A 25,057-nucleotide genomic window follows, 5' to 3' on the forward strand; every position below is an offset into this window, starting at 1 on the left:
CATCTCCAGGGTTGCAACCCCCTGCAAACAGGCTGCAGAGCACATGCCAGATAGCCAGGTTGCAGGGCATAAACAGGTCCAACAGTGGGTTCTAGTGGGGCGGGAGAGTGGAGGGGAAACAAGGTACAGAGCCAGATCAGTCCTCACAAGCTGGGGTTTCCTTCCTCAGAAGCAACTTCTCTCACCACTCCCACCTACCAGCCACTCCAAAAAGTATGACCAGCACTTCCCACAATCCAATCCCAGCTTGGTACTTTAAAGAAAAGCCCCAGTGGTCACCAGGTGCTGCCAGGCAGCGGGGCAATCCCCACTGCCCCACGCTGCATGGGGGGCTCTGCATGATCCTCCCAACCCCCCACCTTGCTCCCCCAGCCCCTCCATGGGTGCCCCGCCCAGGCCAGCTCCAGCCATTTAAGAAAAAAAAAACAAGAAAAACCGCGGGACTCACCAGCTCGACGATCACCACTGACTCCTATTGCCCCATGCCACTTGAAGGCTCTGCACGATCTCCTGAAGCCCCAAGGCCGCATTAGGGCTTTTTTTTTAACAAGTGCGGGGAGCTGGGGCAGACAGGGCAGCCATTGCCAGGCTGGGAGAGCAGGGAGGGAATGGGCCTGGCTGATTTGGAGATTTGGAGATTTAGCAGCAGCTGAATCTCTGAATCAGATTTGGCTGAATCAAATTGGGATGGTGATTCGAATCACTGAATTGAATCACCATCGCCCGAATTGACTGAATCTGAAGCGAATACTAGCCTCTTCACACAGGCCTAAATTACCTAGCATGTTCCCTATGTCAGAGTCAATGCACAGATGATTCAGGACAACTTCTGTTGATTCAACACTTCTAAAGAAACGTGCTATGTAGGAGAAATAATAGGGTGCCCACTTCATCCATTTTAACCATGTCTGCAGGAGGTAAAGTGATATCAGTCAGAATGGAATGGAATAGAAGGATCTAGCCTACCGTTTTTAAAATGTATTCGTTCCCATATACTTGGGCTACCTAGCATATAGACAATACATCACAGCATCCACCTGTCTGATAGATAATAACCTATGCATTCTTCTTCTCTTGAAGGGTAGAGAATATGGCCATGAGGTTGGAGGAAGTAAATGAGCGAGAACACTGTATGAAAGCTTCACTTCAGACTGTAGACATCAGACTTGCTCAGTTGGAGGATATGATAGGACGAATGGCTACAGCCCTGGAGAAGCTGACCGGTATGGAGAGAGGGGAGACTACCAAAGCACGATCTAGAACTTCCTCAGACTGTACAGATGCTGCTTACATTGTGAGACAGAGCAGCTTCAATAGCCAGGAAGGGAACACTTACAAGCTTCCAGAAAGTATAGACGCTGCAGGAGAGGAGTCAATGTCTCCGACCTCTCCTACTGCTGTTCCCCGCATGCGAAGCCACTCTTTCTATGCGGTGAATCTGAAAGACAAATGTGGGTTAGACAGATTGGAAAGTATGTTTAAAGAAAGGTCTGCGAGCCTGCATCGAGCTAGTAGCTCGCAGTCTGTATCAAAAGAAGCAAAGATACCTTTGATCCCTACAAGCACTTTGTCTATTGCCCCAGACTCCAGAAGGCCTTCATCTTGCATAGACATTTATGTTTCTGCCATGGATGAACTGCAATCTGGTCTGGAACCTCTTGACAGTTCAGTAAATATTCTTGGTACTGGAGACCCAGCTCTGCAAGCTCAAATAGCTTCCTCCATTCTGGCAAACAGTGCATATGTTAGCAGTACACCTGGTGACAGAATTTCTGGCAGAAGTATTGATTATGAGGAAACCGCTACAATGGAAACAAGAGCATTTTCTGCAGATTATTCACACATCACAGATAGCCAAAACCCCTGGGACTCTGACCCTCCTTTATATCATACCTTAGAGCGATCTAAAAGCAGTCGTTACCTGGCTACAACCCCATTTATTCTAGAGGAAACCCCAATTGTGAAATCGCATAGTTTTATGTTCTCTCCTTCTCGGAGCTATTTCAGCAGCCTCGGGGTGCCAGTCAAAACAGCAGAGTATACAAGTATTACAGACTGCATAGACACCAGATGTGTCAGCGCTCCCCAGGCCATAGCAGAAAGGTCCAGTTTCCCTGGAAGTCATGGAGGCAAAGTGGACGACTTAGGATGCTGCCACCCGGAGAGAGAAGCAGAGCTAAGTCATCCAAGTTCAGATAATGAGGAGACTGAGGTCAAAGACAAGAAGGGGAGTGCCTTATCTCCTCAGGATAGCAACACTGCAAGAACTCTAACCAACAGCATACCGCTTCCAAAAATAGAGCGAGCCAACAGCTACTCTGCAGATGAGTCCAACATGCTGTATGCACACACAAGGAAGAGCTACTCCATCAGTGATAAACTCGATAGGCAGCGTAACACAACAGCCTTGAGAAATCCATTCCAGAGGAGTAAATCATCCAGGCCAGAAAGTAGAGGGGACACCCTGTCTATGAGAAGACTGTCCAGAACAGGCGCTTTCCGTAGTTTTGAGACTAAGCACAGCTAAACATAGGCATGTGCAGCAGGAAGTCTAAGGGTCATCTGCTCTCCAGTCCATTTTCTTTAGCAGATTTAAATAACCTCACATCGTGATTTGTCAACTAATGTCAGTCTCTGCTGTCAGTCAGCCTAGCACTTTGTTAATCTCAGTGTCACACACTGGCTTACTGGATCTTGACTGAGTTGACATTTGCACTTAAGGAAAAAAGGGAGGGAAGAAAGTTTTATAAGACTTTTTTAAAAAAACCACTTCATGAAGTCATCAGTAATTAGTAAATCTGTTCGGAAATCTGCCTTTTACTAAAAGGCATCCCAGGATGCCTGATGATTATTTCTGAGTTTCTAGGACACAGGGAGAAATCGACAAAAAAGAAAACATACAAATGATGCATTCTAAATTGAAGTTCTGATTTCTTTTACATCTGTTTCACTGTTGTGATGACAGATGAAAAGCACCAGTATTTTTGTAGGAACCAGCAGCAAGTAAACCTTAGAATCTCCCCAGTCCCTATATCACTACACTTCTAAAACTGATCATCATAAAGACAAACAGCAAAGTTAATAATCATACTTCACCTGTATCTTTTTGTATTAACTGCTAGTGCCACAAAATGTTTATATTTTCAAGAAAAGAAAGGGAAAAGAAATGCCTTTTTTATTGCAACATAAATGAAGGAAGAATTTATGTAAAAAAAAAAATTGCTAGGTGATTTCCTGTATTAAGCAGGCATTCTAGCACACTTGAGCAAGCTCAGGATGAATGTAAAAAGTGGAATAGTATATATTTATTTTTTTAACTAACTTGTCATCAATACATTGTTTCACTAAATTAAAAGTTGCCATGGAACAATAAGAATAACGTGCTGCTGAAGTACTGTTCCATACATTTCCATTTTTTTATTTCTGTGAATAGCTTTTTCCTGAGTTGATACCATGTTTTTCTTGCTGTTCCATCATCAAGCTGCCAATTTTTCACATCATTCCCCCATTCAAACACATCGTGTTTGTTTATTACTATCCGGTTTTATTTGACCATTTCGAAATATACAAAGCTTATCAAGCGGTCTGATCTCAGATTAACGCAATTTGACTGAAGTTATTTAATGGGAAATGTTCCTGGCAGAGTATTTCCAAACATTAAAAAAAGACGGTGGAGGTAAGCTAAAGCAACAAGATGAAAACAGAGGTATTTGCTAGCAGCAAAAGCCATCACTTGCAAGTATGCTTCCATTATACACAAAGCTACAACAAAAGCAATGTACATTTTGATAGGAAAAAAGCATTGCTTCAGAATGCATATAGGACCCCGCTGGACCTCAGGGTGTTGTTACACATTACAGTTCGCACATGCTAATTCTAAGGAATGTTAGGCAGTATTAAAGTTAGCACACACTATAAGTAGTTGAACTTAAGGGTTAATACCCTCTAATGTGCACAGCTCTGGCTTGCTGCTAGAGGGCTGGTGAGCAGGGGCATGGCTAGGAATTGCCAAGTCTGCCTTATGGCTGCCTGACTCTCCAACTCTCCAGTGGTTTCCTGCTCACTTTCCTCCCCCACCCCCATGAAGATCATAGAAGATCCTTGCTCAACCCCCTTCCCCTCTCCCCCAAGGCTCCCCACTCATCCATAACTCTCCACGGCTTTGTCAGTCCAGGACAGTAGAGTTCTGACAGACAGATCATCCATATGGAAGGGGCTGAACGTGGTGCATCCTGGGATACTGGAGAACTTCAAATTGCTGGTATTGGCCCCATGAAGCAAACTGACATTACCAAAACATGGGCTGCCTAATGCCAGCTGGAGATACTCCTCACCCAAAGAAGCATAACTTTGAGCTATTGTGAGGACACTTAGCTCTTCTTTTCCTGCCTTAACTTGTGGACACTTCCATCTTAAAAGCATTTAACATGTGGTAAAGGAAATGTCTAACAACACCTTCAGTGGTAACTCCACCTATGAATTCAGTTGCAAAATGTGGTCCATAGTATCAATAAGGAGTAGTAGTACCAATAAGGATAGTATCAATCAGTCCATAGTAACAATAAGGATCATCCTTTGTAAACAGAGCTAATGAAGGAAAGACATTTCTTGCCATATGACAGTCCATGAAAATAATGATTTTATCATAGTTTTACATCACTTGTGAGCAGGAAAGGTTAAAAGTGAAACCAATTTAAATTAATACCATGAACATTAGTTTGAAATACAACAGTCTCTAAAAGTAACCACCATGCATATGGATTCAGGCCCCTTTTCTAATGATATTAATATCAATATAAGTAGGATTTTCGAGGCTGCCTCTGGATTTTTTGGTGGGACAACCCTTTCCCATTCATTTTAGTGGAAATTGGCCATCCCACTCTCTGAAGCAGCTTTGGAAATTTTGTCCTAAATTTGATACTTAGAGTGTCACTCCAGAGGACTCTGAGCTCTGTATGGTAAGCAAACAACTCTCAAGAACAACAGAACCCTGCCTAAAAAATAAAATGGCTATCTAAAGAGTAGGGGCAAAAACCGTGAAAACGCTGTTCACTTTGTGAAAAGTCGGTGAAATAAAAAAATGCAGCATGGTAACTTAAAATACAAAGTATAGTGTTATTGCATCAACTATTTCCTTTCCATAGCTTGTTCCATTAGGCCTTCAGTGAGCTAGGCTCAGCTCCATCCAGATACCATGTTTACTTGATTCCCTTGCAGTCTATGCACAGCTTTAATGTTTCATGATGTGACCAAGAAAGGGTAAAGTTTCTGACCCATCTCTAAGTGAATTACAAAGCACTCTTGTGATGGGCTAATTAAAAAATAGCACAAAGCCCAGGGACAAAGCAACTTTTGTTTAAAAATCTGCTTCAAATGTGCCAACTTTTGTTAACAGTCTTTTCCTATGGTTTCTCTACATTATTTTTTGCTTGTTTTATTATTATTATTATTATTATTATTACTCTTATTACTATTATTTAAGAATGTTTTCTGAAACTATTCATAGACTTTTCCACCTTCATCAGTATCCTTGGCACGTACTAGAGAAACTCAATGCTGAATTAGTTTAAGGAGCAGAGATCTCCTCTGGCTGATTCACTGTTAGATTGTCAGGGTGGAGGGGTTTCCCAAACCCAAAAGCTGTATAAATAATTAGAATACAGCACTTTATTAACCTGGAGTATAAATTCCAGGCATAGTGAAGCAGGAAGCTTTATTTACCTCTTTTAAAAATCTCCATTATATATAAAATGTAAATTAAGATATAAAAAGGTGTGATCACAAAATGTCAGAACACAACTTTTCCTGAATGTCTCCCATTTACTCTAAAAATGTGGTATCTATAGAACATATTATGATGGATGTTAGAATATTTTGTTTATCTTCACTAGTTATTTACTTACACACTACATGAAATGCTGCCTATTTTAAGGCAATGATAAAATTCCCATTGGCGTCAGTGGGACCAGGATTTCACTCCCTGCCTCAGTAGTGAATGGTAGTTTGTTTTAAATTCCTTAGTGGAGATAAAAATCTTACCATCCATCATTTTATAACTATAGCATGTGCCATATGATATACTATGTATTGAATGATATATTATAACATCTATATATATATATATATATCCCATGTATAATCCAGTATGGTTGTGACATGTGATCATGTTAGTGAACATTACAGGAGAGCTTTAACATCACATTATGAAGTCATGTGTTTATAAATCTGTAACATTCAATAAAATAGCACATGTTGCATTGAACATTAAATTCCACTTTTCAAGGTGTTAGCATACATATGGAATATGCATTTTTGGTCACAATCCGTAACTGCTGTATGTTTCGCACATTCTTCTGTATAGCTCCACTGTAAATGTCTGTATGAGCTGATGTATAATTCTTTAATGAGCCACTATGAGCTGTGATAGGTGAGTTGTGATAGCGTGAAAGATGAACTGGCATGTTATGCAAAAGATTATAAGATACATGAACTTTAAATAATATTTTGAAACTAAATTGAATTTGTTGTTTGTTTACATATGCTGGCCAACTAAGGAAGCAGTGTACAGTATTTTATAAATATTTTCCTATAGTAATCCATTCTGTTGTTTCTAGTTTAAGTGATGCTATTCTGAGGTTGGGTATACACTTGTCCTAGTTATTGGATTTTAGCACATTATGCTTTCACAATACCAATGTGATATGACTGAAGTAGTTTCTCTTTCTTAAAGTCCAGTCTTTTTTTGTGGCAATGAAAATGCATGCATTGTTCCATGAATTTCTTTGGACTACTATGAGGCTTAACATTTTACTATTGCCTGCCTGTAATGATGAATCCAGTTAGGAATTAATTCAAGTTTTTGAACTTTTACATTATTTTCCATTATGTCCAATCTTTAAGCAAACAAAACTTATTTCTAATTTTTTTTTTAAATAGAGATAATGATTTCATGAAAAAATGAAGTATTAAACTCCAAGGTGTGAACCTTTAGCAGTCCTGAGACATTTAGCTCTCTGTTTTGGAACGGGAAAGGTGCTTCATTCCTGCATTTAGCACAGTTGTGTAATAAGTAATGACAAGAAGATCTAAATTGTTAAAACAGAAAAAACACTAAGAAAATGCCCATTAATTCATGTGGCAAAACTGCTCTCCACTCTAGTTATATATTGTTATTTAAATAATTTTGGTGAAAATGGATCTTTGTCTCTGGAAGGGTGTTTTTGTCTTAAAATATGTAATTTTTGTAAAAGAAGAAAATGATTTGTTTCTTAGAAGTTGTTCAGCGCATGAAAAATGCAAAAGTAGAAAATTTAACTTTGCAAACAACTGCTTACACAATATAATGAGTGCTGTTCACAGCATAGGGCCTTATTCTAATCCCTGCAGTTGGAATGACAAGGGCATCCCTCTCTTGAAAGCAAATGTTAGTGAATTTATGACCATTGAGTAAGTCTTTTGGGGAAAAAAGTCTCTCTTCAAGCAGTTAGTGCAAGCATTAAAAATAAAAAGAAGAGTTTTGATACATTTGCTCAGGTTATGCTTTAAATGGACTCAGTAAGTGGAGAATACAGGCAATGTGATATGGTCATTTTGGATTTCAGTAGGGCTTGTTGTGATGAAGTGGTTGTGAGGTTAATTAATTTCTCCCCCTACTTAAACAAAAAGTGAGAAAGAGAAAAGATAACAATAACATTGCACTTTTGCACAAATAATCCTGTCTGACACAGCAGAAGAATATGAATCACATTAATGTAAATTTGTTGAAGGACAGAAAAAATTAGTTCCTGTTTTTCTAAGGAAACAATGTTTTTCCTATCATGCTTTCTCCCTCATACATCTCTTGTAACTGAAATCACAATCCAAATGAAGAGGAAAGTCAGAAGTTAAGGAGCTGTGTTGGGATGTCTGTTTACCTGATGTCTCCCTTCATTGCTCGCCCTGGGAATGTACTGTTCTCTCCTCTCTGGTGCATCAACAAATACATCCCCATGCTGGCCCTGGATTTTGAAAGAGCTTTTGCCATTTGGTAACTGTAATGCTGTGTTATAGGCAAAGATACAGGCATGGTGCAGACCCATGTACTCTTCACCATGCTTCCTCTTTCTAGGATTGACTGTTGGTTAGATTATGATTTTAGTTGTGGTGGTGTGAATCTGAAGAAATTCCAGTGACTTCAGTAAAGTTAATCTGAATTTACACCAGAATAACAGAGTAAAAATTGGCCCTGTATTAACTCTACTGCATTGCACATGTTATCCTAAACCAGGGTTTCCAGGATCAAGTAGACAGTCCACTAAAGTAGCCACTGGGCTAGGATAAAATTAGTTCAGATTGGCTGGGGAACCTGATTAGTTCTTGCTCTTTCATTTTGGCATGTTGAGATTCCTTTCTCAGACTCACATTGGATCCACATTACATTCTCATTTCAAAAGGCTTTTGGGGAAAATGCCGGATTATGATATTGCTGCTGTTGTTGCTGCTGCAGAAGAGTAACTTTTGTTTATTTTTAGTATTTTACAGTTGTCGCGGTGGAATGGCTATGAAATATGATGTGTGCACAGGAATAAACAGTATTAAAGTCATGTCCTCCTTCCACCATTGCAGTTGTCTTACATAGGGAGAGTCTATATGCTGCTACTGCTGTCTGGAACAGTGTTTAAAATATACTATACTAATCGCTATTTAATAATATATAATTTGGGTTCTCATTTATAAATGTTATACCAATAGTTTATAAAGGGAGGGAAATATAAAACAATAAACATGTCATTTTAAATGAATTCCTATAAATATGAAGGTTTTGATGTTTGATTTGTTTAAATATTACATTACTAGGAAAAGGGTCCTTTTTAAAGGTTTACTGGATTCACAATGCACTTTTAGACCGTGTTTAGATATGTAATAAAAAGCAGAAGTTGGCAGATACTGCAGTAGAACTTTCTGAAATTTCTGTAACAAATGTTTTGCAATAAAAAAGGGTGTAGTTCAAACTTCTCTACTTACTGGAGCATTTATTTGTGTTTGTGCAGGTTCAGCATGATGGTAAACACTGATGAGAGGTGGTAGCTGCCTTTATCCAAATAAAATTTGACTCCTTTAGTTTTAGCTATGACCATTAACACTGACTTAAAAACAGACAAGCTTTAGGTTAAACCACCCCGCCACCATTTTGAAGGATGGGGACACTGAATATATGAGATACAGAGGCTGCTGGAGTGCGCTGATTAGTCATTACAGCACATCAGAGTAGAGTCCCTGCAGGTCAAGAGGCCCCCAGGGGCATCCATCTTCCAGTGTTCTAGAAATGTAGTTACAAAACAGAGACTAACTTAAGAGAAGTTATCTTACACTAAGTAAAAGCAAAGTCGAGGGGTGGCTACCTTCATAAAAACCAAAAGCTGGCAAAAATATGAAATATAAAACATTTAGTATTAACTGCGAATAACTGTGTTCAGTTACAAGTGAAAATGTTATGAAACTTGCCCATGCAATGTTTCCCATCTTGATGAGTCAGTTTGTAAATGGTAACTTAGAAATTCCCAACTAAATTTGTATTTGTATATACAAATAGTCAGGTAGTAGTCTTCAGTGCTAGTGTAAAATGCCATGGCCAAAACCTGAAAACCATAGTGACAATCTTTTACAAAAAGGCAAACATGTTTCTGGAGCTGAATATCAAGAAAGCAAGTCTGGAACAGGGGATAATGATGTGAAACCAAGTCAGGCACCTTTCAGATTTCTGAAAGCAACTGTTTTACTTCCACATAATGCACCACGAATGTTCATCCCACAGAAGCATCAGGGTTCCTAATTCTGAAAGTAACTTTCTTAACAAATAAAGTTGTTTTTTTTAATTATAGTTCTGGTGGGTCTAAAAGAGTAAAGGAAGAATATGCCATCTCCACCAGTAATAGCTTGATTCAACTACATAGTCATTCAAAGAATATGGCCGAATCAAAGAAGCAAATTGTGAGCATGGATCCTCTGAAACTCCCTGCTAGAGGAATCAATAGCAGAATTTGCAATTGCTTGTGAATGCTGAGGTTGTGCAAAGAAACGCTAAGATTTCTTTTCTCCAAGGTAGCACGAGAGGCAAGAGAAGGCTGTGCTAGAAGCAAACAACACTGTTGCTTTTTTTTTAATGTGATATTCTACTGGGACTAAAAGGATAAAAAATTCCCATGAGTGTTAAAAGACTTGGGAATCTAAGTCAGTCATCTGAGAGGTCCATGAAAATGGGGCAAACCTGAAAATGGGGCAAACCTGAAAGGCAAACAGTGGGATTAAAAAGATAATTCAGGCCATTAACAAGAGAGTGTTTTTGTCCCATACAATGCACTTATTTGAATCTCATACTGAAAGATGCCATGGGCTGGATTAAAATGCACCATTTTTCAGTGCAGTGACACTGACACACATGATGCTGGAGTCTGCTGGAGCTCAGTAATTACCATGCTCTAGAAGACTCGATTAATCAAGTCTGCTTAGACTCATAATTACAACACGGCGGCAGAGCCTCAACGTACATGTATAGGCACCCATCCTGATTCATTCTTAGGTAATGGATGATGAGCTGGAAAGCAAAGAGAGTTTCTCATAGGAAAAACAACTGAAAGCAGAAATTAAGAAGAGACTCCTTCATTATGAAGCAGGAATGAACCATTACATAATCCAAAAAAACCCCAACTGTATAGCCAACCTTTTCTGTTGTATTTTGGAGATGGCCATCCAGTCACATGAAGAAATATTTGAAAACTTAAGGAGCACCACAAGCAGTTCAGATTTTTTTGTGTGGTAGATCCAAAACATCTAAGATGAAAGCTGCAATGAAAGCCAACAGCAATGCATTGTTTTAATAAATCATTAGAAAATGGACTGCTTGGTGAAGAGAGGCAAAGGACTGCTTGGTGAAGAGGTATGGATAGCCTGGATCTTTGCGTTGTGCTTCAAGCTCTTGGCATGAGACTATAATCTGGAATACACCCAAGAACTATTGTTGGACCTTCTGTGCAAAAGTAAGCTTTTGTCCTTTTTTTTCCAAATGTATCCATTGCATTTTTTTCTTAATTTGGCTCATATCGACCACAAAAAGAGTTTATCAAGAACTAAGTTTATAAAGGAATATTTGGGCTTTCCTGTGACTTAGTCCCAGTTACTAGATATTTAATTTCAATTGAAAGCCAAATTCTGTATTCAATAGTGATCTGAAAGAAGCCTCCATCCAACTTCATGTGGACTAAAATAAAAAATGTCAGCTCTACATCTTTGTGAATGGACTGTTTCCCTGTTTTTATATCTAGAAAGGACCATTTGCATGTTTGATTTTTAAGTTCTCTTTGCTTCATGCATGCATCATCATCTGTGAACAAGAGGGATTAATCTAATTCTGTCAGTATTTTTAGGGACATTAGAAAGTGAAGGGTAGAGGACAGTAAACATAATTCTGCCTGACACTTCTGGATGAAGTGCTTTCAGGAGATTGAAACCTATACTCCCACCTCTCAGGAAAGTCATAACCAACAGGTTAGAGGCTGAGCTGATTTTGCTTTCAATCTAAAAAGATGTTCACCTAAAAACATGAGTGCAGAGATCAGAATTTACAAACCACTGGCTACAAAGCCTTAATCCTTTAGGCCCAAATATATTGTATTCTTGCTGGCCTATACCACAACATCAGCACACCATGTGGCCTGTAACATAGTAGCTGAGACATAACCTGTTGGAGTCCTGGATTGTAATCTATGTTCTTAGGGCTCATGTATCATATACTAAACACTCATTAGCTGCAAACAGTAATCAAGTGTTGGAAGAGAGGAACTCGGAACCAAGGACCCCACTTCTAAGGAAACTCCCAGAACTTTGGCCTACAGAATCAGGCTCCCTCATTCAAGCACTCATCCTGACCCTGTGAATCTTGTGTCCCTGTCTGCATAGGGTAAAAACCAACATCAAACATCACATTTGAGTTGTTTCTGATTGATCTGAGAGCAAATCTACAAGCAGCATATCCCTTTAAACATGCAGCTTGTCCCTGGAATGAATAGCAATTAACTCAAATTAGCAGCTATTGTCCAAGGGAAAAGTGTCATCTTGGACACTTCACAAGAACTCAAGTGGAAAAATAGGTTTGCAGGATCCCAGGATAAAAGCTTTGTCTGGGAAGAAATCCAACATCTGTTTTTAACCATAGTGACACAAGTTTAAGGAGGAAAGTATAAGAGGGAGGATGTAGGATGCACCCATGGGCAGATCCAGGATTTTGTGAAGGAGGGTGTGGGAGCAGTGACCAGTACTGCAGGGGTGGCTGCATCCCTGTTTTCAGCTTTCCAGGTAAGCAAACCATAGCATGAGAGCCACAGCAAGGACTTATTTCTAAGTCCCCAAATCAGGTAAGAAACCCATTCCCCCGTTCCTCTGCCCTGCTCTCACCATCCAACCCTTCCCTCCATCTTCAGAAGTATGTCCCCTCCCCTCCCATCTGCCTCCTCCCCTGCCTGCTGCTGCTGCTGCTATCCCTACTGTCCTTGGCTGATGGAGGAAGGGCTCGAGAGCTGCTCCCGTTCCTGCTCCGCTCCATCTGGGTTCAGCAGGGGACAGCAGCTGCAGCAATGGACAGGTTCCTCCTCATTACCTGATTCTTTCAGGTGTTCCCTGCTAGCCTGTGAGCAAGGATAGGGTGGGGGAACCTGCCTGCTGCCACTGGTGCTGTCATCTGCTGAACCTAAATGCTCTGACTCTGGAGCCCCTTGAATGCAAGTAGCTTCTCAGTTTTCAAAGGGGCTGACCGTCAAATAGAAATCAGTGGGAGGCAACTAAAGTCCTGCTGAAGTTTTGGGAAGTTGCAAATACTCAGCATCTCTGAAAATCAGGCCTATATTAAGTTCCTATATTTAAGTACTGTATCTATATACATGTTCAGTTTCAAACAGTTAACTTCAAACATTTGGGCATTACTAACACATCAAATTACAGGTTCCAAATCATCATAAACTGGGATTTTCCCAGTTATGAAATTACAATAGTGCCAACTGAGTGCACACACCCAGCAATGCACTAGCATGGCTATACAACATCAGTTTTGGGGTGTTGAACACATGAGTTCTTAACTACATCCCCCCTACACAGGGTCCTTCAGCTGTGCAGATACACCCTATGTCTATTCTATCATGGAACCACTGAAACAGTGAAAACATTTCCACTTATTGAGTCCTGAACCAATTATTTTACAGTGGTGAACCACAACATGTCATGTGCAAGAAATTTAACATGTTTACCTCACTTTAGCTCTCCACCAGCAAAATTAGGATAACCATGTACTTTTGCAAAATATTTTCAGATCTACAGATGAAAATTCAGTAGATTCTCATGGACATCAATGGCCTTTGGATTTACATGAGATAAGTACTATTGTTGATATTTGGTCTTATTTGCTAATACTGAGATAAATATTATTATTGCATGAGATAAGTATTATTATCATTACCACTATTGTTGTTGCTGTTAAAGTCTTCCTTTTAGAAATGTTATAGGCTCCTTCACATTTTCGTACCTGTTTAATTTGGACCTCTTTTTATATTTCCTTTCAAACTGTATTAAAGCATGAAGTTGAAGATACACATTTCTCATGTCAACACAGCAGTCTTACATGACTCTAAGTTTCAAATGTTCAAGCAAGATTTATATTTTAAAGCTAAAAAAAAAATCTTGTTTTCCGGTCTGAAAAAAAGGGGGGGGGGTTGTTTGTTTTCCAAATCCTATTTTTTATTTAGAATTTAAAGGGAAAATGTTGAGTTAAAAGTGAGTATTCAGAAAAAGTTCTTACCTGTTGTGCTTCTAACACCTTATAATAAAAACTCTAATTTATGTTTCAGGATTGATGATCTTTTTTACTACCTGCACTTCATTCCATCTATTTATATTCTGTGTCATTTCTTTTTTCTCATGTACTAGCACAATTGCAAAAGCTGCAGAGGAATATCTAAATTCAACTCTTCAGCTCTGTAGGTTATTAGATAATTGGGCATTTCCCAGAAAAGCCTCCCTCCATTTGCTTGCCACAGTATGTGCCGTATCTTATCTCAGGACACTAGGAAAGAGCAATCTGCTTCTTGAACTTAGCCTGCTGCTAAGTGTCACAAAACAACGTAGCACTTACCAGGACCCATGCCTCCCCCCACCACAAATAAGATGGACACTCAGCTGTGTATGGCCAACTGCTCCAATCACCTGTTTGCCCACAGACCAACACTCCCTGAGCTATGTTCTGTACTGTATAGAGAACAGGGGGGAGTGAGGATCAACATAGCTCTGTCTAATCTGCTTAGTTATGCACACTGCACTTAGCACAGGAATATCTGACCTCTGCTTTTCTGAGGAGGAGCAACAGAGCCCAGTGATTCCCAGTGCCAAGTTGGGTGGGGGCACAAAATCAGCAGCCTCTGTGCTGCTGACCTGGCCACTGACACGGCACAAGCACAGAGCCCAAGTAAACCCCTAGACCTCTGCCATCTCAAGAAGGAAGAGAGCAAAATCTCTAACTCCTCCACAGGTCAATAGGGCTAGGGACAGACATTCAAAAAGCCTGACCCTAAATTGATTCAATCTTTGCAGGTTAGTCTAACCTGCCTAGACTGAATCAGTTTGTAACCACACAGACATCCCCTCTGGACTGAAAAAATGCAGGCACATGCCTGCAGTGGCTCAAGCTAGAAACCAGGGGGTGCTGGAGCAGCCCTCACTTCTCTTCTATAGTGCTGAGCTGAGGCAAGGTGTGGCCATGCCCTGGCAGGGGGCTCTGATTAGGGAACCCCCCCCCCCCACACACACACACATCTGGTCAGCGAGGGAGCCAGCAGGGGGTTACAAAGCATTTATCACCCAATCACCAAAACAAAAGGATCTCTCATTAGTTCAAGCTCTTCTTAAGCAACTCGTTCCAAGGAAGGGAGGGACATTACCAACTACCTGTTGATTAGCTCTAAAGAACCCTAAGCCTATCCTGTCTCCCTTTGTCCCATCTCCCACAGCATAGACTGTAGCCAGCATGTGGTCTGCTAACTAATGCCGAGAGGTTTTTGTGTAAGGCAGATCTCTGCTTAGCAGGGAGGAGTGAGGGGAGGGAAGGGAGCAGGGGGAAGCCAGGCAGACTCCTGCACTCTCTGCCAGAGCTGCAGCCAGGGAGCAGAGGGGAGGGGCCAGCTCTGCTGTGAAGCAGAGAGCCCCGCCCAACCCAGAGAGCATGCCAGGATGCTGGGGGATTCTGATTTAACTTAAACCAGAAAGAGGTCTGGGACAGACATTGCATAAACTGGTTTGACCCAAATCAGTTAAGTCTGATACTACATTCAACCAGGTTTATATCAAACTCATTTCGGCCATTCTCAAATCAGTTTATGTGCACTGAACTTCTGTTCTATTATAGGTTTAAATCAGTTTCTGATCACTTAAACCAGTTTATGTGTAATGTCTGTCCCTAACCTAGGAGCTTTTCCTGAGTAAGGCCTAAACAAATTCTGGAGTCATGTAATGAAGCCTTAACATTTTAATGTAGAAATTTCAGGTATCACATGTATTTTTTTCCCCTGTACTTATTTCTCATGGTAACATGGTTCATCTAATTCCCAAGCAATGGAAGCAAGCAGCATTACCACATGGAAGCTAGACTGAGCAGTACCACTGCCACACGGTCATGCCAGTACTAAATAACTGCACAGTAACAATGATGCAGTCCACCACTTGTGTAGACATAGCCAGTGGGTTTTTAGAGGTGTTGCCCCTGGAACCCAATCTATGCCTAACCCCCCCACAAAAGACAGTTAAGAGTTGATTTTCTTCTTGTACCTAATAAACCTAGTAGAGCATTCACACTAAGTGTGGAAGACAAGATGCTTCTACTGATGCAGTTCCTTAGAGGCACTGGGTGTTGGCTGCAGCCAAGGCTGTGAATTTTGACTGGGAAGTGCCAGTGCTCCTGCTGAGACTTACAGCCAGAGGTTCCTAGCTAGAGGGTCTTGCCCCTCCACTCAGGGGCAAACCAATCACCTTATTTGGGGGCAGAAACAAATTTTATCTCATGGTCAGATTGATATGGACTGTGGAGTTTTTTTCCTTTATCTGGCAGCATGGCCCTCTACCTGGGATCTCTTGACTGTGTATTATCAACCATTTGCCCAAGCAAGATATTAGCAGCCATGGTCCCCGGGTTTACTTGGAGCACATCTGGGTGTTATGTCTTGTGTTGTGTCAGGGTTGATGATAGTTTATGGAGAGATTATGGATTTGTATAGGATGTTTTGGATAATATGATCCTGCCTCAGGCAAGGGGTTGAATTAGATGACCTATGGAGGTCCCTGCCAGCCCTACTTCTCTATGATTTTATGATTCTCTGATTTATAGCAGAGATTTAAAAGGCAGGTCTCCCACTTCCCAAGCAAGTTCTGCAGTCACTAGGGTTTGAGAAGGTGGCTATGCACTTCCACTTCTATAAAATCATAAGATATTCATTGATGCTGGTCCTGAGTTAAAGTCTTCCAGGTGAGTATCCTGATCACCAGGCTATAAGACCATTAGCCTAATAAATACATCATTCATTGTACAAGATTTGGGAATTACTTTCCATGGGTTTGTTCTAAATAATAGAGTGCCATCTACATGCACGAGTTCTTCACATTTATTTTCTCCCACAGTGTTACTGTGTCATTTTTGCTGTAACAAATGTGCCTCGTCCTGTCAAGGCTAAATAACACATTGATGTCAAGAGTAAGATTAAAGGTGGTACTCTGCAAAGCGCCTTCATAAATTAGGGGCAAGAGTCCCACTGACAATCAAGCACAAATCCTGTAGCCCTTAAGGCTAGGTTCACAAAAGGATTTCAGTGCCTGTTTAAGTATTTTGTAGTAAGTATTCATTGGAGCAAAGACTGGAACCAAGGTTTCATCTCTCCCAGGGACAAGGGTGTGCTATAGGTATGTCAATACAGGGTGATCTAAATAGATAGAAGTAGTCAGAGGATGTGGATAAAGGATGGGGCATGGGCTGCTGTTTGCCTAGGAACTGCCAAATACCCCCACAGCAGGCACTCAACAGGGTCACTTTCCCTACTACCAGCACCACCACCACCCTGTGACCCATGCCCTATGCTGCATCTGGTCTGTGAAGAGCCTTGTGGTCCACATCTGGCCTGGGGCCCCAGGTGAGTTGGAAATCCCTGGTCTAGTGATTTAGAGCATTCACCTGAAAAATGCACCTTCAAATCTCAAGCAGAGGATGGAATTAAACTGAGTTCCCATTCCTCCTCCTGCAATGTCTATTGAAGTGCTTAAACTGCTCATAAGCATGCTCTGAAAGAAACTACTGGATTGAGGCCTGCTAACAAGAGAAATGGGATACCAGCTGGTCTAAGGAATCCTAACAGGGTTTACATGTTAACACAACACCTCACTGATTTCTATTGCAAAGGTCTGGCCAGTTTGGGCATGCCCAAATCTTTAAGCACCTAGGGAACTTTACTGGCAGAAACATATGTCCATATGGACTTCCAGCACCTCCAAAATGAGAAGACAGCTAAGCAGGGGGTAGAGGGGGAGAGTTAAGAATAAAAAAAAATTATCTCAGGTACCAGCAAGGGCAGATAAAAAGGATGATATCCTTTTGTGGGGCTAGTCCATAGGCAATTTTGAAAATCCTATCCCAAGTTACACTGAAAAAACCAAGGACAGTTTAAAAGATCACATAAAAAAAGAAAGAAACAGAACAAAATGTTCTTAAATAATAAAATTTTAGCATGGGGGAAAATATGATAGAGTCAACAACTTACTAATCCAATTTCATTTTACAGTATCCTGCTGCAGAAGGGCAGCTAAAAATAAGTCTCACTTTATAAGCCAGTCCTTTTTTTCATGTTTAAAACCTTTACCAAAATTTTTCCCTGTCTGTATGGAGTAGTCTGTTAATTGATAATGTCTTCCTTGCTAAAACAGAGTTAGCTTAATAAGTAAACATTATTGGTTTTAACTTATTTTAATAGAAATGTTGGCATAGCGATTTGGGCCAAACACTTCTCTTTTCAACACAAGCTTCAACATGGGCAAAGGTAATAGCCTTTGGACAGCCCCATGGAGAAGGTGGGGCAAATGTGTGTACCATGGACAGCCCCACTCCCCGTTCCCTGTGAGACCTCTTTTAAAGAAAAAGTTTGAGGAATGAGGGTGAAACATGGACATAGTATTTGAGAAAAGGAATGGATGAATCACCACTTTAGATAAACCCATCATACTTTTTCCTCTGGCATTCTTTATTTCTGTCTTAATTGAATTGAGAATCTTGGACACAGTTTTGAACACGAGTGTGCATTTAGCTTGCCTGTCTCTGAATGAAGCCTGCTAAGCCTGTCCCTAGAGGAATATATTGGAGGTAATTGTATTGGTAATTGGGTAATTGTATTGCCCAAGTAATTCATTCTGGGGCTCACTGATATCCGAAGACAAACCATTGACAGAGCTTGTTGGTAAATGTACTGTGCCTGCACAAGCAATGAATATCTGAGTATCTCACCTGTTTATTTCTGTCCTGTCCGTCACTCAGTCTTGTCTTGGTCACACACTGGAAAGGGTAGGTTCACACACCTTCACATTGGCAAGTTAAAGGCCAGTCACCAATCCAGTGCTCAACAGGAAGATTCAAGGCTTTCCTTTGCAGTTTCCTAAATTGTTATCCTTTGGCTACCACATTGCTAGTGAGATTCCTTTTGTGAGATTCCTCTTGAGGTCACAGTCACAGTTCTTGGCAGCTTTCACTACTCACTGTCCAAGCGGCCACTGGATGTCACTGTTTCTCCTCTAAAACAGAGCTGGAAGGCTACATTTATCTGGCTTTAAATAATGGAGCTAGGGTCCTTAAAGTCTTGGCTGCATGAACCTGTTGGTGCTAAACTAGGACACAATTCTGGGGCCTTTTTATAGAAATAGGTAGGCAAAGAAGACAAAACTATGTGGTTATCCAAAAGGCCCTGATGACCGGTATGCTGTTACCTGGTACATGGTTAACAGCAAGTATAGCTGGGCTACCCAATGAACAAGAGGAGCTACAATTGTATATCAGCAACACATTGTAAAGGACTTGCTTGTTAATCTGTAGGCCAATGAATGGGAGAAGTGGATGAAGAGGCAAAACTTGAGAGGAACAGGAGAGGTTAGTGTAGAGTAGGAGCTGCAGGAGTGGATGAGGTTGGACTAGTGCCACTTAAGAACTCTGAGGTGTCCCAATGAATCTCTTTTGTGGGATATTGTCAATAGAAGTAACAAATACCAAAGGAAGTGAAAAACTGAAGCCTTTTGAAATAATTCCTAGGACCTAAAAACACATGCTGAGTTGATCTAACTTTATGCAAATTGGTAAATTGGGGCGGAGGGGGGGGAGAAAATAAACTTTTTTTTATCTATCTCCATTTCCTGTGTTCATTTAATTTTTTATATCTTTAATTCCATGATAAAAAAGTAATTGCATAAATGGCCAAACTGTCGTTTATCATCCATCCGATTCTTAATTATATAGTGAGTTGGTAACTCAACCTTTTATTGAGGCTGCTCTATAATTTCCTTTATGAAACTATGTTTTCAGTTGCCTAACACTAGATTACAGTCTGATCAGACCCTGAAAGGATATACATCCAGATCTCTCATATCCCTGCCATTACTATGGTAGGGCACTTGTGCCACTCTTGTTTCCCCTTGTGAAGTTTTTTATGGACACTTCTGCATGAGTGGTAGTCTTCAAATGGGGATAGGGGGTGTAGAAGGGAATAGAATGGACCCAAAGACTTAGATGGTCTCTTCCATCCTTATGTTCCTATATCTAAGATGATTGTCCTAACCACTAGTCTGGGGGTATTGGCAAAACAGCACCACTAGCATCATTTCTTCCTTACTGTGTTTGTTAGCCATTTCTGAAAACATCTACCAGATGGGGAAGCTGGGAAAAATAGGGTTGTGAATTCTCGTGGGCTTTTGGTGTGAGCTAGACACATAGCTTCACACCGTCCAATCTGAGACAGCACTGAACATGCCCAGCCTCAGAAATTTAAGGGACTTGACTATACCTAAGTTTATGGGAAACTTATGCATGCAGGGAGTTTAGATGCCTGCAGGAATAGTCAAGAGCTGAGCAGGGATTTTTAAGGATCTAAATTGTGGCATTAGATACCTAAAATGGCAGGTAGTCATTGACAGTTATAGCTATAACCTGTTATTAGTGGTTGACAACCTGCCCTGTAGCCCCCCTCTAGCCCAAACCTGCCCTTCGAGTGCTGTAGCAACAGGCCTGCCTGCTCCCAGCTTGCCCTGCAGTATATTCAGAACTTGCTCAAGCAGTCTAGGACACAAAAACAGGAGTCCGGGCATCAGCAATCCTACAGTTTTCTGTACTTCTAGCCCATCTGTACTCCATTTTCTTTTTTTTTAGAGCCCATCATTAGAGCCAAGCACAGAAGAAAAGGCAGACTGGACTCCACTCTGAGAACAGGAAGCCTACTACTTGTCTCTTCTGTGTTTAGTATGTGTCACTGAAAGATAAGAAAGACCAAGAAAAGAGGGCCATGTTGGTTGAACTAGCTGATCTAACTAAAATAGATGTACCCTCAGCCCTTTTTTGTGAATTAGGTGCTTAATCTCGTTATATCTCAGTCCCACATCTGTAAAATGTAAATAATGGTCCTCCCCTCCTTCACAGGCTTATTTATTCATTAAAATTGCTGAGACAATCAAATATGATAATAATGGGGACCCCACAAGTACCTAAGGTACCTCGGAGTCTAAGGATGTAGGGAGACTTCCACTATCTTAAGGTTATTGCAGCTATTTCAGTAGAAACTAGAAATAGAAGTGCCAAAATACCATCAGGAAAGCACCTGAAATTTCACAAGAAACTTAAAGTAACTCCCTTTGGGTAAGAGCCATCCTCATTTGGCATAGGGCCACCATATTGGCTGTATAACACATATCTCACCCTGGCCTTCTGACAGTACAGCCAAGGGCTTTAAAAAGTCACAACAATGCCTCACTGGCAGAACAGTTCATCTGAACCCTTAGCATCCAGGTTTGATTTCAGGTCACTCCATCTTATAGCAGGGGTGCACCCAATGGGAGAATGAGAAAAATATTTGCAACCATTTTTGTTATTGCTTCAAAATCAACTCAGCCAGACCAAAGAATCAAACCAAGCATTTTTGTTCATTTCTCTTAGGCCTGTTGTCCCCTGCCTCCCTCCCCATTTCTCTTTTTATTTTTGCATCCATGGTAATAAAAACCCTGAACAGTACAGACATAAAATACACAAAAACATTATGAAAATACAACTTATTTCACTCCTTCGTGAGAGCTCCTGCTCTTATTGCAGTCAATGGGAGATTTGCCATCAATTCAAAAGGAACTAAGAACAGAATCGGCACGCTTTTGGAGCTGGGGCATGTAGGCACTACTGAAATACAAATACAAATTAATAACCATGATGAAATAACAATCTGTGACAGAGGGCAGTATTTTATTACTTACACAGCAAAGCCTTAAGAAATGAACTTTTTGTAAACAACAGTTGTTATGATGTAGAAAACAAGATATTGTTATCCCCATCCTCTGAACATAACAGAAATAAGGCGAGAATACAGAATATAGTAAAGCTCATTAATTGTGGAGGTTTTTTCTTGCTAAACTGGTATCAGCTGGCAATGATTCCACCAAAGCCAACCAAATTACTCAGAAAGGACACCTGTGTAACTGAAAGCAGGAGTTGGCCCTTACATTGAAGCCATAGAGTCATATCTGACTGAGTTAGCAGCACTAGGTCTTCTCTAATAAGTTATTTTAATAACCTTGTCAGCTATTTTGAACACCCCACTCTGCTCCAAATAAAGTCAAAGGTCAAATTCATATCTTTCTGAGATTTACTTTATTTGTAACTCAAACAACAATACCATATATGTCATATTAATCTAACATTAACCCGTAAGCCTGGCTTTTCCTGGGATTTCCTGTAGAACTTCACTCACCCCTTTTCTTACATGCTAGTGGATTACAAGCTGCACTTGCTGTAATGAGTCAGCAGAATATACTTGGCAGCTTTATGCAAGGTTATAACTCCTGCCAACAGGGCAGGTCAGTATAAGAGCCTGCTGGAATCTGTGTGCAAGGTCATGAATCCTGCCACCCTATTAGACGCATTGGGTGGGTTCCCATGTGCAGGGTCATGTGGTTTGTAATGCCCCAAACCACTTTGTGGCACCACAGGCTGCACACAGGGAACATGAAAGCATGCACTGTGCTGCAAATTGAAGCAACAAAAATTGAAGTAGCAAAAAAAGCACCGGAACAAAAAGTGGCACAATGCATGCTAAACAAGCATGTGCCAGTATAAACAAAGGCCAGGCTGTCCGAGCAATGCTCTGGCTGCCAGCCAGGCCTCCATGCTGCCTCTGCCAACAGGTCACCAGGTAAGACTGCTGGGACCAACTCGGGCGCTGACCCTCCCCTACCCCTACCCAGGACAATGTGCTGTGCACCAAAGCACACGTGCAGGGGCAAGAAATGGGGCATAAAGCAGTGGCACAAATTTTTGCCACTGCTATTTGTGCCTCTACAAGTGCATGCCCCTGCACATTGGGTACATCTACACATGCAGTTTACTCCACAGTTGATTAATTAGCTCCACAGTAAACCATCGCCACATGTATTATGCCACAGTAAATTAATTAACTTCGCCATAAGATGGTACTGTCTTCGGGCGGAATAATTAAGTGCGATGAAATGCACATGTGGATGGTGATGGGGCAGATTGGGGCACAAGGGTACTAAAGTGCCGAGGCTTCCTGACGTACAGCTCTGCACTTTAGCACTCTCATGCCCCAGCCAGCCCCTCCACTGCCCAGTGCCGTGACCCAGAACCTGGGGCTACCCCCGCAAGACTGCTGCCAGCCTGGGACTGCAGCTCTAACTGCTGTGGTCCTGTGCACATGTTCAGGTGCTGCGCCCATGAGTGGCTAACTTTGGCACGAACTGCACAGAGTTTATTGTGTCACATTAATTGCACATGTAGATTAATCCATTTAGAGCTACATGTCCTATTTTATAGCTCTATAATCCCAGTAAACTTGGTGATGTAACTAGAATTTCACCCTAAAAGTAGGATTTAAAATTACTTCTTATTGCCAATCCTGGCTTTTTTCACTGCTCTATGATGTTACAGTAGCATAGATGTGTTGTCTAAAACAGAAAAGAAATCATCACAAATGGGAGCACCACTATATGTGCTTTGGCATCTGTGTGATACTGATCTGATTTTCTCAAGTGCTGAGCCCCCAAGCAAGGTAAAGTTAGACATATAAGTGTGAAGCCTGAATTTCAAGCAATGCTTCAACTGCAGTTTAAGGATGCCAAAATATGAGGGTATGTTTGTTTCTCTGTAACAGTCTGCATACAGGGACTTCTGCATGTTATAAAAATGTCTGGTATCAGCAAGATGCTCCCAATAGCTGAAGAGACAGAAAAGTAAAAATTCCATTTACCCCAGAGGTTTCTCTTCTCTAAAGAAACTAGCTACACCAAGTAAAGCACACCATAATGTCTGACTCCTATGCCAGGTAGCTGCTCTTTGATGTGTCATGGATACATACACCTCCCAGGATGTATATTCTGCCTTCTGACTGAAGTAGAAATGTTGGCCAGTAATGAAAGGGTTAAGAATTAAGTAAGAAGGAAGTTTTAATAAACTGTGGTCTGGCGATACATCCTGAAAACAGTATACTAACTTCTCTTTTGTGATTAGATTCCCATGATTTCAGTTGCATGTGGTTGGGGCACAGCGAGTCTTTGAAATCAACTTTCTACCATAGCATTGATTAAGATGTATTTGTTTTACCAAGTCTTTAATATGAAACAGCACTGTAAATATGGTATTACAGGGCGTCTTTGAACAGACTGCTAATTGTTCATCTTGGCTTATGATTGTCTGAATCATAAGCCAATCAGAGGCACAGTGCAATGACTGGTTGTGTTAAGCAAATAAAACTACATGACCATTAACAAAGAAACAACAAACTCTCCCTGTGCCTGAAGAAGGGTGTTTGTACGTGAAATCTTGCAAAGAAAGATTTTTCCAACTATTTAGTTGGTCTAATAAAAGATATCACATTTACCTAAAGAACCTTGTCTACATGACCATTGTACATTTTTCTGTACCAACAGTGGATTATGGACAAGATCCAAAACGGTCTTATCAAGTGTCAATTCTTCCCTGCTATTTAGTTTCCACATTAGAAAAAATCTTTTGAAATACCCTCAACTCCACCCCTCAGATCATTTGTCTCTCTCCAGATCTGAAGTCTTGCAATATCCATGCCCTTATTAAGGTTTTTTTGTGTGTGTACTTACATTGCAAAATTCAAAATGGATACTTTGACAAGGCAGTAGGAAGGCACTAGTAGCACCCCCATTTCCCCTGTTTTTATCTATGGCATAATATACACCAGGGTGGCCAACCCATGGCACACATGTCACAACTGGCATGGGTAACCTCTGTGTATGGAATGCAGCAGATCAGGGAAGGAGCAAGTGATACAGCAGGGAACTGAAAGCAGACAGGCCTATAAACTGCACTTCATCAACCTCGTAGATACAGAAACTCATGGACTCAATATAGACATTGGATTTATGACACACGACAACGTGCCTAACATCTGACTCAAGTACCACTCCACTTTTACCTGCTACGTCCTCCTTCCCCCCTACCCCAGCCTGTCTCTCACCCCCGATGCCTCCAGTTCCATTTTCACTGACTGGTTTTCTTGCCTGCATCGCATGCCAGCCTCTGGCTTCTTTACTATTCCTTCCATCCAGGAAGAGCACACACACCAATTAGATGCTTCCTCTGCCTGACAAAGGGTTTTAAACCTGAAAGCCCATGCCTCACAGATGGCATCCCAGGCAGCTAAGCTGAGCTCACCTGGAGCCTCACAACTCCAATGCAACCAGCAAGCTTCAGTCCTGTCAAAGATGCGATGGGTCCGGGCTT

At 41.1% G+C, this 25,057-nt stretch overlaps 1 protein-coding gene across 1 annotated transcript in view; it reads left to right on the top strand.

The window, feature by feature from the left end:
- TRPM3 (transient receptor potential cation channel subfamily M member 3) overlaps window positions 1-7,455 on the top strand; it is a 335,439-nt gene extending 327,984 nt beyond the window's left edge. Inside the window, exon 26 of the mRNA XM_019517468.1 lies at window positions 1,081-7,455. Coding sequence (XP_019373013.1) covers window positions 1,081-2,527 — 1,447 coding nt within the window. The 3' untranslated portion in view covers window positions 2,528-7,455. The remainder of the gene's footprint in view (window positions 1-1,080) is intronic.
- The last annotated feature ends 17,602 nt before the right edge of the window (window positions 7,456-25,057 follow it).

This window comes from Gavialis gangeticus, unplaced genomic scaffold, assembly GCF_001723915.1.
Source record: "Gavialis gangeticus isolate Ggan-Ray unplaced genomic scaffold, GavGan_comp1, whole genome shotgun sequence".
NCBI lineage: Eukaryota > Metazoa > Chordata > Crocodylia > Gavialidae > Gavialis > Gavialis gangeticus.